The following is a 15297-nucleotide window of genomic DNA, read 5'->3' on the forward strand; positions in this document are numbered from 1 at the left end:
AACCTTTATACCCGCAATATCAGTGATCATTTGATTCAAATCACATGTTGATGTTATCATTATGTTATTGACGTAGGCTGACATTACTTGCAAAGAAGCAGCTATAATCTTTACATTCACTTAAAAGGATCCGCTTGGCAGAACTACTGCTATGGTTATTCGTCCAAATGTGGGGTGTATGTGCATGAAGGGGACAGTTGAATCTTATGATTCATTAACAATGGTCTGAATGAACGTCACGAAGTGCCTCTGCATATAGTTATGATTGGTCTTTTTCTGGTATAAGAACATACTTTGCGACTGCACGGATTTACCCAAAAATGTAGCAGTGTAAGTGTGCCAAATGAACAAGCTTTCATCCTTCAGTGTCAGAGGTGGGCTGACTATTTTTAAAATAAATGTAGCACTGGTCCCTTTCCGCACAATATCCTGAAAGTAATACATTCAAAAACTTCTCACCTAACTGTGACTCCACTGAGCAACCTTTAAAAAACACATTTTTTTAAATTTTTTACATTACCACTCTCTGTGATCCATTTCATACCTGAAATGTCAGCGATCATTCGATTCGAAGCTTGAGTTGATGTCATCATTCTATTATTGACCTTCTTCTCTTTCTTTCTTCTTCTGTAGTGGTCAATCCAAGGATTGGTTTGCAACAGCTACAATGGCAGCTTGTCTCCATTCTGTGCGTCTTTCAGCTTTTCTCTTCATTTCTTTATAGGTGTTACATCCCACATCTTTCATGATTTGATCCATGTACCTCAGTCGTGGCCTTCCTCTTGGTCTTTTTCCCTCGACATATCCCTCTAAGATTGTGTTCAGGAGTCCTTCATGTCTTAATAGATGGCCTGTAAATTTCACTCTTCTTTTAACAATGACACTCCAGAAGCTTCTCTTCTCACCTGCTCTTTCCAGAACCACTTCGTTTGTGACCTTGTCGATCCATTTTATTTTGAGCATGCGTCTATAGCACCACATTTCAAAAGAATTTAGCTTCTGCTGTTCCTCTGTCCCGAGAGTCCATGTTTCACACCCATAGCATGCCACACTCCACACATATGATTTCAAAAATCTTTTCCTGGTTTCAAGGCTGATGCTCTTAGATGTTAATATGTTTTCCTTCTTGTTAAAAGCAGCCTTTGCTTGAGCTATTCTACTTCTCACTTCTGCCTTGCTCCTTCCATCCCTGGTAATATTACTGCCCAGATAAGTAAATTTATCAACTTGTTCAAGCAGTTAATTGCCTACATGAACTTGGACTTTCACTTGATCTTCTTTGTCGCATGCCATTACTTTTGTTTTTGCTTTATTAATTCTCATATTATATTCTTCACCCATAACTTTATCCTTTCTATTCAGTAGGACTACAAGATCTTCTTCACTTTCAGCCAGGACAGCTATATCATCATTATCATTATTGAGCTATGTCGACATTATTGGCAAAAAAATCGGAATATTTTTAAACATCCAGTGATTGTATCTGATTAAATGTTTTATACAGCTCAGTCTTATTGCGTTATGCTTGTCAGAAGCACTGCTGTGATAATTCCTCCAAATGCATTTCCCTTTCCCTGTTGCAGCTACCAGGAGAACATGAAGCGCTTCTCCGCCATCTACCGGGAGCACCAGAGCACGTCCCTGGAGAGGGCGGTGTGGTGGGTGGAGTACGTGATCCGCCACCAGGGGGCTCCTCACCTGCGCAGCGCAGCCCTCGACCTGCACTGGTGGCAGCTGCTGCTGCTCGACGTCATAGCCTTCATACTGGCTGTGGTGGCCGTCGCGGCGTTCCTTCTCTTCAAACTGACTCGGTGGCTCTTCTCGTGGCTCACTCGACCCAGCAAATTGAAGAAACAGTGAAACTGTTGCTGCCTGATGTTCCTTTATCTTGCAGCACAAATATCTGTGTCTTTGTTCCGTGCAAGCTGGTTGAATGTTTATTTGGTGCAATGATGCAAATGTCGAAATCGAGGAATCACAGTCAGTATTTCATTGGTAACTTACAATAGTATATATTAGTATATAATAGCATAATATAATAGTTCATACAGAACATGTTAATTACATGCATTTAGAAACTGTTTTACTACAAAATTAACTCATTGCGTTCTACTGTATAAAGTATATTGCCCCTGCTATTGTGAATGACTGAAACATGTGCATTGCTCACTATGAAGACCTTGTGATTAGATATTCGGTTAGGATAGCATAGAGTAATGCCTCGCATACTAAGTCCAAATATATTTCGTCTGTCATTAGCTCCTCATCTCTTCAGGTAGCCCATACCACTATCCTTACAATCGCTATTACGTAAAACAGCTTAATAAATGGAGCTGCCTGCTGTCTAAAACACTGAACAGCCTGTTCCATATGTAACATTCTATAACTACGTAATCGACAGTGATGATTTCATTGTATGTACTACCAACGTTTGGAATACGTTTGACTGCACGAGGGGTATCAAATGCATCAACCCAGCCTCAGCTCTCCCAACATCCGAAAAGGCCCAGAAGCTTCAATTGGCTCCCTCTGCGTCAGGAGGAGGTCACCTTGGTATTGTGGTACTTCGGATATTTTGCGAAGTGAAGCAACACAGTACAGCAGACTGCTGTTCTAAACTTTATCATCAGTTCTACTCCATCGGCAGTTTTCACACCCAGTCCGCAAGATATACTTCAAACGTGTGGCAAGTGTCTCCACTAAGTGCAGCCCACTCTACAAGTGCCAGAAGTTGCTGAATGGAAGATATTTACGTAGTCTAACAGTAACACAGTTAATGGTAAGAGAAGTGCAGTAACCTTCTGACCATTCATTAATTCACCACCAAGTGATTCCAACATGGTTACACAGCTTCACAATATACTGTCAACAACTGAAAGCAGCTAGTGCCATGTTTATCCATCGACTCCCTTTCCCATCAACAGTACATAGGTCACTAACTAAACAACGTTTACAAATTAGATACTTATAAGAAATTGTTTACAGAAAAGTATTTTAAAAAAAATTGCACTTATCAATTGCAGTTAAGTGCTTGGTTAATAAAGTGAAAATAGCTCCACTATGTAAACACGAGCTCAGTGAACTTGTTTTGTCTACCCACATAAGAGAACCGCATAGGAAGTGCTGTGGAACTATAGTCTGTATCCAGAGTGAATAGTGAGCAGCATTTATCGTTGGGGAAGATGGTTTTCACGGAAGAACGATACAGCTGCCGTGCAGGATGAAGAAGAATCAATTTCTCCTCAACAGTATAGAGCAATCTGCACAGACTTATTTCTAATCTGTCCACGTGCGTTTCTTACTTTAGTAATATTAGTCAGTCACATTTGTTCTCCATTTGCTGACAACCAACTTTTTGGAAAATAAACACCCCTGAAGCATGTCTGCACAGTCTCTTTCCGTGATTCCTAAGGCGAACTGTGGAAGGGTCGTTATAACTCTGTGAACACGCTGCACTTGCTTACTGCGACGTATTGAGGTGGAGAGGTGACTCTTCAGTTTGTAGGTCTATGACACAGCTAAGTGCATGATACAACAATCCGGCAGACCACCTTCTCTCATGTGACTGCACCCCTCCCTTGTCGCCAGTCTCTCCCATGCTGTCACCCCTCGATAACATACTTTATCCCACTATATGTTTCTAACGTACATGGGTGAGGTACACACATTAAATATTTGTTCTTAACCCACTTCATTTAACAACAAAGATTAATTTTATACCATTAAAATGATATTTTTATTAATCTGCGATTTTTACGTCCCTGCAACGTGGAAACTATTAATCGTAGAGAAAAAAATAAGAAGATCTTTTTGTAGAAAATTTAAACTTTTAATTGGAAACAGGTTCGCTGGAAACCCCAGTTTTTGAGTTACTGAAAACGAACAAAATATAAAGACCCTTAAAAGCCCCAAATTGCCACGTTCGCACAACACTTGTCAGAATTGTTAGTGTGTGGAACGTGGCCTTAGCCCCTACCACTGTACAAAAATTTGCTTCTACAAGAATTTTCCCCCATTTGTCATTTTATGTCTTCGTTGACTGAGTTAAAAGGACAATTGTAATATGCTCCAAAGAAAACGATACTGTTGGTTGCACGGTTGTTTCCTGTGACATTCATTGGAGAAAGAGGTCGTCACACGTATCAGAGGTTACTTCTCATCCATGTAAACATTCCAACGACGAAAATGTCTCGACGACCTGTGTGAGTGGTAAGCTGTTAAAAAAAGTCGGATATGTCACCTCTCTTTATTTTCAACTTACTCTCATACACAGTGATCGTAAATATTTCTATAAAAGGCAGTCCATATCATTATAGATTTTTAATTTTTCATTTTGGTTACTGGTTTTGGTCTACATAACATTTTTATAATGGGTTTTGTATGAGATACACTTAGCCATCTTAGAAATAACATATTAGCAAATTTAGTTCTGACATTAATGATGTGTTACCAAGATGACATGAGGACCGAGTGTACGGAACTAACTGACTGATAAACTTCACGAACCGTTGACTGACTAGCAAAAGCCAGGGGCTGTAAAAGCAAGCTCCATTCAGTGTTTACTCATGTGATCTGTGTAAAAAAGTAGCATAATCCGCACGTAGCGTCTGTATAAACAGGAAATCTGATACTACACGGGAATATAACGCAGACTATTGTTTACAATGTGTGACTCCATTTTTAAAACTTTTAAAAGGTCGATAGCTATAGCCAGAATATTGAAAAGGGCCCTCTGTCGCGTACTTCACTGGGGTAATGGGTTGCCATAGAAATTAGCTTAGGAAGTAATTTCTGCTGTACAAAGATTATATTTCACAGGATGCCAACGATCGCTGTGGAACCCAAGTTAGCTTGTACTGTCGCCCAAGATGTAGCATCTATCGCTGGTGGGTATGTGAAGTAATGAGTACTTTCAAAAACTCGGCGTTACGCTGTGTCTAGTCACTTCCTGTCCACTAGCATACGTAGACAGCCTACTCATTAAGATTACCAGAAACCACAGCAGCGCAGTAGGCTGTTGTGCTCGCACTGGCAGTTCAGATGCGACTAGCCACTGCCTCCACCCTGCTTGACGTCGTAGTGGTGGCCACACTGACTCCCACCGGCTACATGAAGTAACGCCTCACACAGATATTCGCACCAATATCACAAACACAGTCCTGTGTGGACTCAGAATAAAAGGGTTGCTGTTCATAGCAAAGACAGTCTTGCTTTTCTCCTGCAGGGAGATACTTCCGTGTGTTTCTAACCTGGTGTACAATTCTGTTGTGTACAAAGTTCCGCACAGTCAGCACGTACACAACTTTCCCCCTAGAGCGCGCCCCGCTAAGCACAACAGCACAGGCGCAGCGCTCGTCTGTCTCCGCACTACGAGATGGCGCTGCCATAGAGATGGACCAAATTCTGCTTTCGCCGATCCGCGTGTTAATATGTAACGCAGCCAATGAGATTGCTGCTAACGTAGAACCTTTTCTCCTCGCGGATCACACTCGCGCAGTGATACATGAATGCGCGAGGTGTTATAATGAGTGTACAGACCTCCGATTAGTCAGTCTGCATTTGTCTGCACCAGTCTGTACCAGTCTGCATTAGTCTGTACCAGTCTGTACGAGTTCTACAATTGTCTGTGCCAGTCTATATTCAAGTTTCAGTCTGTGCCTAATAAGATTACCATATTCCTGTACATAGCCATGAAGATAAATGTATAGACACTTTTGTCAAGTATCTGAGATACATGTGAGAATAAGATTAATGTACCAATACCAAAGGAACTTCAGATTGTCAATTGTAAATAGCATCCACAACCAAGATAAGTAATTTTTATGCTTGTTATTATTTTAATAAATGTGTGTGAAAATTAATCAAGTTCTGTTTAAAGTTGGTCACCGTCAACCTGCTACTCTAAGTGTGCAAGTGGCATTTCTATCATCTGACCTAACGGCAGAAGATAAACACGCCACAATAAGACCACGAGACATATTGCTGACACTCGCCTACTTCTTTAGAGCGACAAGTCAAATAATCTGATGGTGTGTGTACAGAAGGTCTTACAGTACGCACACCACAAACTCTATTTTTGTTCCTACGCTTTTCATAGCTAACCTACTTTCCAGAACATAGAAAAATGCTCTTACTGTAGTCCAAACAAGCTTTCCCCACTATACTTGCAACCTGTTAGCTGATGAGAGCTAGTTCCTTGTTCCATAGGTCGACTTCACAATAAACGTTTTGATGCTGGAACATGTCAATAGAACATAGAACACCAACGTATAACTTAAAAACGTATAGGTAAAAAATAATATTTATATGACTACGTGGTCGACATTCGCTGTTTTCTTAAACAACTTATTCCATGTAAGAATTCCTCTACAATGTAGATGGATTTGTTAAGGAGAAACCCCAGTAAAATTCATTAAAAACGCTTTCGATATCTGTCAAAGATTTTATTTCCACAGGTAGATTGTCAAGTTTTTTTACAGCTTATTTCACCCATTTCTGTGCCAAGTGAGATTCATTCAAGGGTAGTGCAGATATTTTTTCCCTTTTGCTGATGTGATTATCTCTGTTACTCTCCAACTTAGATGGGTTGTTGATAAGGAATTTCATGAGCGAATAAATGGACTGTGAGGCTGTGGTTCATATCCGCAACTGCCTAAAGACATACCTGTAAGCTGTAAATGTGTGAACTGCTAAAGTAATTCTAATTACTTTCTTCTCAGCAATGAGTAGTTTTTCCCTATGTGAAGAGTTACCCCCAAACGTTACCCAATAAGGTGCTAGTGAATAAAAATATGCAAAATACATTAATTTACTGACTTCTGCATCCCCAAAGTTAGAAATTATTCTTACAGCAAAAGCAGCTGTGTTTAAACATATTAGAAAATCTATTATGCGGTTTTTCCAGTTTAATCTTTCATCAGTATGCACAGCTAAAAGTATACAATTTTTTATCGTGTTTGTTACTTCTTATTGGTGTTGCAGGTTAGCAGGTGGTGGAGTATTTTTGACAGTAGAACACCAAATGAACTGCGTTTTCTCAAGGTTTAAGGCTGGTCCATTTGTGGAAAACCATTTAGTAACTTCATTAACTACTTTGACTGTTGATGCTTATTTGCTCAGATTCATAACAGTTGCTGTACCATCCGTAACCAAATAGAAAGGAAAATCACTAACATATAGCATTGTAATTAGCATTATTCTCTGATCATTTGTTAAAGTTGTAAAAATCCTTTCCTTCAGTTATTTTTGACAAATACATATTTTTCTTTCGCAAAATTATACAGAGTGAGAAGTGGTTATTTATCGGTGAAAGTCATGTGTCTAGGTAATGTACTTTATCATTCGATGCAAGTTTCAGAGTGAACAATCTGTTTCCATCTGTTTTCGGGCTCCACATGTTGAATTGATGGGCTCCATAGCAACATGATGCAATCTCTTTCTAGAAAAAAATGTAAACTGCAATATAACGTTTCCATTCACCCTTATTTATTGGATATATAAAGATGAAATCTGCACATCGCTTCTTCGTATTTGGTTATTTCAACGTAAAGATACACCTGGTTTTTCAAGAAGTAGCTCAGAATAAGTATTAAATATTTCTTGGGGTAGTGACACCATGTTTCAAGTAATTCTTCGATGGAGTCACTGTTGACACAAAAGGCTTCTGTCGGCATGAGTCAAACGGAAGCTACAGTACATACCTGTACGTACCAGCGGCGCTGTGATGCAACGCACTATCTAGATAAGTGATACTAAGAGCGGCAGCTATGTCTACACGTTCTCGCTACCTTTCCAAGCCAATAGCGAGGCTCGTAATGAACACCTCAAACGTGGACGCAGGGGAGCTAGTAAGCGTGTAGCACGAGTTAGTCACTTCTGGTAAGCAGGTGAGACACCTCTTACATGTAGTGTGTTTTGTTAGTCCCATTTGAGTTCTGCGTAAACCGTCAAAATTATTTCCTTTATTTGAAATATTCTTCGCTGTAAACACAAAACCTACTAAGTTTAGATGTATAGGAGATGATTTTAACAGAATTTCTGTAATGTCTGGTTCCTCGTTAATATCTAGTACATAGTGTAAATAACACACCACAGGTAACATTAGTGCATAGTCGGTGTTAGTTTGGCGCTGAAATTGACATTTGATGTCTTCTTATCTGGCTGAAGCAGTTTTGAGTTTAATAATAGTGTAAGAAGACACTCTGTTGGGATTGGAGGTCTTAAGATGCTACAGGGTCAGTAATAAAATACTTGTCGTATATGGAAAGGGTTTGTCGAGGCGATTAAGTGATTCCTGACCTTAGAAGTCAGTGTTGCTGTTGAACTTAATTCAAGTGAAATCTGTACTGAACTACAGAAGGTTTGATGCTGCTGGTGGAGCAGAATCTGCGCAGTGGTTAGAACTCTGCGTAATATCAGTGTTCAGAAGGATAAAGGTGATAAACCTATATCGCGGTTAGCGGCGAGGTTGCTGATACCATTTAGTTATCTGAACGGATACTGGGGTGACGGATGCTGGCCGTGCTCTATCGTACCACGTGTACTTCCGCTGGTTGTGACATCAATGAAATGCCAAAAATTTGAGTGGCGATTCAACCTCGCGCGAGACTTTTGCGGTCGGCATCAAAGAAGACAGGAACATTTAAAAAGTATTTCTTAAATAATAGCGAGGAAATTTGGGAATCTAATTGCTGCCTGACACTCTGGTTGTACCACAAAACATTATGAAAGTGAATGAACAGAACATAATACAAATTGATGAAACGGAGGATAATATTCGGTCATAGTGTCAGTAATAAAGCCCACGCGAAATCATTGGCTGGTAAAGTGAATGCAAGAAAATTTCCGAATACGGTACCGTATGTGAGCAGGAAGCTTCAAAAACCACTGTTACTTGAATTGTTTCGAAACCACGAGTGTTTTGAATCTCATCGGATTGGTCTGACGCAAAAATGAAACCAACTATAGGTGTTCTTGCTACATATGCAATGAACGTGTTTATGATATAGAAACAAACAGATACTTAGGAACGCTATCTATATTTTCCAGTAGGCAGTGTTTATAGCTCCAGTGGTTGTGACAGATGACCAGATATTTGTCTTGCTTCCATCGTACATTTTGACTGTGGAGCAAGACATCAGGTTGCTTAGAGACCCAGATGGACAATCAGTTATTTTCTCTAAATTCACTGAGTGAGACGATGAACGACAATATAAGAAACTACATTACAAATGGAATATGTGATTTGATTGCTGATCTGATTGCTTTCTTCTGTTGTAAAATTGTGTGAGTAATTGAATGTGCTAAACTAACGTTTATTATTATTTGTATTATCGTTATTACTATGTTGTTAATGAGAGTGTACCGTGTCAAAAGTGAGCTTATCTTCAATTAAGGTATTTCTATGTAAACATTGAACAAATAATCAAACCCTCTGCTCAACAGCAACTAAAATCCGCATTAAACTGGTCGTTTTTGTAAACGGCAAATATTCCCAGTCACCTAAACAAAGGGTTATAATTAACAATTAACTAAGATTAACATGAAAGTTGATTACATTTTGTATCCAGATCTAGCAACTGAATTACTCACTCTCACTCAGTGATACATTATAATCAGCGTAAGAAATATGGTCAGTCACAATCTGCACTGTGGCCAGGACTGAATAAAGGATCGAGTTTGGTTCCAAAATCTCGCATCAGTGATAAAATGTGATATCTCCATGTACTTTAACCACTTAATGCCTGAATAAATTTCTGGAGGAAAGATAAAAATCAGAAACTGTGGTGCTTTAGAGCTCCCCGAAACAATCAGGAGGGTGCAGCACTTGTCAGAGGCGTTGGTAGCTTCATGAAGAATCAGCATATACCAGCAAAATATTTAAGCTGCTAGTTGTTAGTACAGCGTTGGTACGATGGAAATTCGCGACAGTCGGCATTACAGGGTTAAGCAAACAGCATAAAAGGTAAGAACCATGCACTTATCACGAAAGTACATTGAAATAGGTACTCCCTTCATATAATTTACTTTTCTGCCATGACCTTTCCAGATATCAAAATTGAGAGCCTACAGAAAAGAATGCTTAAATGTATAATTGTCTGAATTCAACGTGCTTCTATTTAAAAGACATTACTAGTAATAAGTCACATTTCGTAATAAATTGTAAAGTTTTAGTAACAGATGTGTATGGTAAGACTGAAATAAAAATTACACACGCAAAAATCCTTTGCTTCTGTAAAATATTTTTCCTAGCAGATTAATTAAATCGCATTTTGTTTATATTATTGACAGGGAAGAGGTTATGGAGCATTGGATTTGATAATTGCACGAACATGTATGAAAATTCGAAGCTAAATTGAGGTAGGAAGTACTAATTTCCCTCAGGCTGGTCAGTACACGATTGCACATAGTTGAGATTTAGTTCTTATCTGTTAAGTGAAGGTCTTACTAAGTTTGTTACAGTATTAACTGTTATAAACTGTTATTAACTGAAGTGTAACATGGGGACCAGTCTGGTATTCACCTAGTGATATGTGGGAAACCGCCTAAAAACCACATCCTGTCTTCGTTGTTAATGCGCCGGGCGGATTCGATCTGGGGCCGGAGCGAGTCCAGGAAGCAATGAATTAGCGCTCTCGGCTACCCTGGCGGGTGATGCATGATATTCTACACTAGGAAACTGTAACTGAATAACTTACTGCACGTTTTCGTAATACTTATAACAACGAAAAACATTAAATACGGCATACTGACTTCGACAATACTTAGATCAACACGGCGGCTGCTTGATTAGTGCAAAAGGCATGCTGTGCTCCTGAAGTCACAGAACTATCAATGTCTTTGGACAAGATTCCTCACAAAGGCAGCTTTGATCTCTGATAATGGACGAATAATCGCTCTTTGAACCAAAGAAAAACAGCAGTTTAAAGAAGCCATAAATTGTCAGTATTATTTTCAAAATAAGTATAGCCTATTTTATAACATTCTGATAATTTTAACTTATCCTGACACACATTGGATGTTGTCATTCGATACACTTAGATAGTCTTCTACAGGTCAAACACACCATCATTCAGTAGCTATATATCATAGCTTCCTGTCTGATAATGACATGTTCTGTACCCAAGGAACACATAAAAATTCAGGGTCATTTTATAAAATCCGTACGATGGTTACCTACGTCATTTTTCACTCCTGGGTTTGTGATCTGACGTAAGTCTGTTAAACATATTTACTGTATAACTGACTATTCCAAATTACTAGTTATTCCAAGTTGCACTGTTGTGTAATTTTCTACACTGAAGCGCCAAAGTAACTAGCATAGGCATGCGTATTCAAATACAGAGATATGTGAACAGGCAGAATACGTCGCTGCGGTCGGCAACGCCTGTATAAGACAACAAGTGTCTGGCACGGTTGTTAGATAAGTTTCTACTACTACAATGACAGGTTATCGAGTTTTAAGTGAGTTTGAACGAGGTGGTGGACGAGCGATGGGACACATCATCTCCGAGGTAGCGATGAAAGGGGATTTTCCCTCACGACAAATTCACGAATATACCGAAAATATCAGGAATCCGGTAAAACATCAGATCTCAGGCATCACTGTGACCGGAGAAGATCCTGCAAGAACGGGACCAACGATGACTGAAGAGAATAGTTCAACGTGACAGAAGTGCAGCCTTTCCGCAAACTGCTGCAGATTTCAATGCTAGGACATTAACAACCATCAGCGTGCGAGCCATTTAACGAAACATCATCGATATGGGCTTTCGGAACTGAAGGCCTACTCGTGTACCCTTGATGACTGCACGACACAAAGCCTTACGCCTAGCCTGGGCTCGTCAGCACCAACATTGGACTGTTGATGCTGTAAACATGTCGCCTGGTCGGGCAGTCTCGTCTCAAATTCTATCGAGTGGATGGACATGTTCGGGTATGGAAACAACCCCATGAGTAGATCGACTGTACATGTCAGCAGGGGACTATTCAAGTTGGTGGAGGTTCTGTAATGGTGTGGGACGTGTACAGTTGGAGTGATATAGGATCCCTGATATGTCTAGATACGCCTCTAACTGGTGACACGTGCCTAAGCATTCTGTCTGATCACCTGCAACCATTCATGCCCATTGCGAATTTCTACGGACTTGGGCAATTCAAGAAGGACAATGTGACACCCCCACAAGTCCAAAATTGCTACAGAGTGGCTCTAGTAACACTCTTCTGAGTTTAACCACTTCTGCTGCTCAACAAATTCCCCATGCATGAACATTATTGAGCGTATCTGGGATGCCTTGCAATGTGGTGTTCAGAAGAGAGCTTCACACCCTCATACTATTACGGATTTATGGACAGCCATGTAGGATTCATGGTGTCAGTTGCCTCCATCACTACCGCATACATTAGTCCAGTGCATGCCATGCCTTGTTCTGGTACTTTTGCTTGTTCACGGGGGCCCTACATGTTATTAGGCAGGTGTACCATTTTCTTTAGCTCTTCAGTGTAGAAGTCACGGTTTGGTGTTAGGTAATCATACATCTTCATAGTGTTAAAAATCTTAGCATAACCTTGGTTTACATGCAGTTCCATAATATAATAGTCGAGTACAATGAGTTGCTGTAATACATCAGGCAGCTCATCCCGGACGATTTACAACATAGATAACTATTAAATACAGCACATGTTACCTTCTTTCACATTAAAGTCGTTGGTCGAGGTGGCGCACTGATTACCACAACGGACTCACATTAGGGAGGATGACAGTTGTAATGCCACAACGAAGCATAGCCAAGGCGCAGCAGTTGAATAAGTTAAAGCTCATGCCATCTGTTGGATAGTTGTGCAAACAAAAGCACAGGTGCTTCCGCCTGGCAGCAGTCAAATCAAGTAGCGCTTTGAGTAAGACAGTATCTGAACAGTGTTGCGCTCGGATGACGAAATAAAGAAACATTAAACTAGGATAATATTATTATGTATAGTAAAAATATTTATTTAATATTATATATATAATGACTGTAATTGAATAATGTAATGTTAACTGTTCAGATGCAGAACAGAGATTACGCAGTGCGAAAGTGACGGTTTTAGTACGGTACAGTAACGTTGCTTATAGACAGTTAAAAGTGAACTTACAACAAACACGAACTGGATTTATGGTGTGTCAGCAAGTCAAATGGACAATAAGGCTTGCAGGATGCAACATTTCGACGGAGACGGCTTGTGAGCGATATAGTTGCTGTTCCCACTCAAAAAGCACATGGCACGCATTGTGGAAGTCTGCGTAATTTATGACGGACTGCAGCGACCAGCAGCAAAGTATGAAGTGACCAGTGTCTGCAGCCAATGTTGCAATGTGATCTTACTACCATATGAGATCCATTGATGAGCTCACGCCAGCACAAGCAACGAACTAGTAGTTATCGTACGACAGTGTTTTTATGAACAGTGCATTTTGTACCGCCGCCATAAGAAGTACATTTATCCGTAGCGAACCAGTTTATGTATTTATCAAGTCAAGTTCTCTACAGTGTAACGTCTGAGCGAAATAATAAGTTTGTGATTCAAAGTGCATTCCACGAGTGTCATCAATTATTTACAGAAAATAGTTCATTATTATCCCAAATCCATTGCTGTGTGTGCAGCAATACCAGTAAAAAGGCTATATTACGTGAGTATCGGCGTATTAATGCAACAAGAGGATAAATTCGGAGTTAACGCCGAAAATTTCCAACAAACGCCGGATTATACAACTGACAGAAGACGCCAGGTACTGTGCCACATTAATTACAGTTCAACTCGATATGGTGGCTTTTCAGTACATTATCAACGTAAATACTCATTCAGTTTCATTAGAACAAAATGATTCTAAAGTAATGTTTTTAACACCTCTAGTAACCATCAGTTCTATAGTGTTCATTGATTATTCAATTAAAGAATTTATTGCCACCACAGCACTCATTGTACCTTCAGTACAATGCAAATTCAGAAACATTAAAATCATTACTGGCAGTTGGTGTAGATCAATCTAACTTACAGCAAGTTCAAGTGTTTATCATACGTGTGTGTATATTGTGTTACGTAAATGTTGTTCGCCTGCTAGGCGTGATTAGCGTACACCAGTTAGCGCATTCTGTTCAGTCACTTCAAAGAGGTTATTTTTTTTAATGAAAATCAGAATTCATTAAACATTCGATTTCTTGTACGCCATCGTCAATATTTATTCAGTAATTCCGTGTAGTAGTCTGAACTACATAGCAAAGCTATTCAGGCTTATTTCACGCGATAGCCGCTTTGCAGACGTCCGATGCCGCATGGTCTAAAAATACTACCGTACATTCGGATAGTGGCATCGCACAGTTCAAATCCGTATATGGCCATCGAGATTTAGATTCCTTTTATTTCCCCAAATCGTTACATGCAAATGCTGTTACGGTTTCTTTGCAAGGGCACAACCGATTTCCTTTCTCATGCTTGAAACATTCTGAGGTGACGGGACGTTAAACAATAATCTTCCTTACTTTTTTTAATATTACGGATTATCTCTTCTTTAATTAGTCTCAGGAATCTGCTGGGCCATTACAGCAACCCTCTAACAGCAATGCGATACATGCATAGTCCACATTCTTTAACGTTAGAAATAACACATGCGAGTCTGTGCCCATTAACAAGTCTCAACTTGTCTGATAGTACATACACATCTTAGCATAGTCCCCTTGATGTAACATTCATGAAACGAGGTAGGAGGGGAAGGTATTAGAGAGGGCAGAATGCATGTGATGCAAGGAAGTCTGTGTTAAAATGTGCACAAATGCTGAGCAAGAGCTTGGTTAAGTCGAGAACGTGTTCAAACTATCAAGTACCCTAGAAGCTCCCTGATTGACCTGTTTACACGAAAGTGCATGGCTTGTGACTGGTTAGAGGAGGGGAAGGGGAGGGGAGTTTTGAGGGTATAAGAAGCGAGGAAAGGGGGACATGACGTCATAATGCGTTTATCCCTGTCCAGGACGTAGTCAACCGAAGCTCAAAAGTAGATTTTTGTCCCAAATATCCATAGTATTCGTACTGAGAACATTATGTAACTATGCAATCAATGTACTTTGAAACTGTAACATTACCTGAAAGAATTATCAACTCCTTTAAAAATACGAAGTCTTGCTGAAAAGTAATTCCTCCGACTTTTTATGTGAAAACTCCTAAGCCTTTTTAAATAAAAGAAACTTTATTAACTTTCTAAATCTCTATTGCTCATGTTCACATATTTTTAGACCTCTGCCTCTAGAGAGCTGCAAATTGTAGCGT

General features: G+C 39.7%; 1 protein-coding gene across 1 annotated transcript in view; it reads left to right on the top strand.

The window, feature by feature from the left end:
* Positions 1-1860, top strand: part of LOC124606387 (UDP-glucosyltransferase 2-like) — a 66080-nt gene extending 64220 nt beyond the window's left edge. The window contains exon 6 of the mRNA XM_047138368.1: positions 1584-1860. Coding sequence (XP_046994324.1) covers positions 1584-1860 — 277 coding nt within the window. The remainder of the gene's footprint in view (positions 1-1583) is intronic.
* Positions 1861-15297: the final 13437 nt, after the last annotated feature.

This window comes from Schistocerca americana, chromosome 3 (genome assembly GCF_021461395.2).
Source record: "Schistocerca americana isolate TAMUIC-IGC-003095 chromosome 3, iqSchAmer2.1, whole genome shotgun sequence".
Lineage (NCBI taxonomy): Eukaryota > Metazoa > Arthropoda > Insecta > Orthoptera > Acrididae > Schistocerca > Schistocerca americana.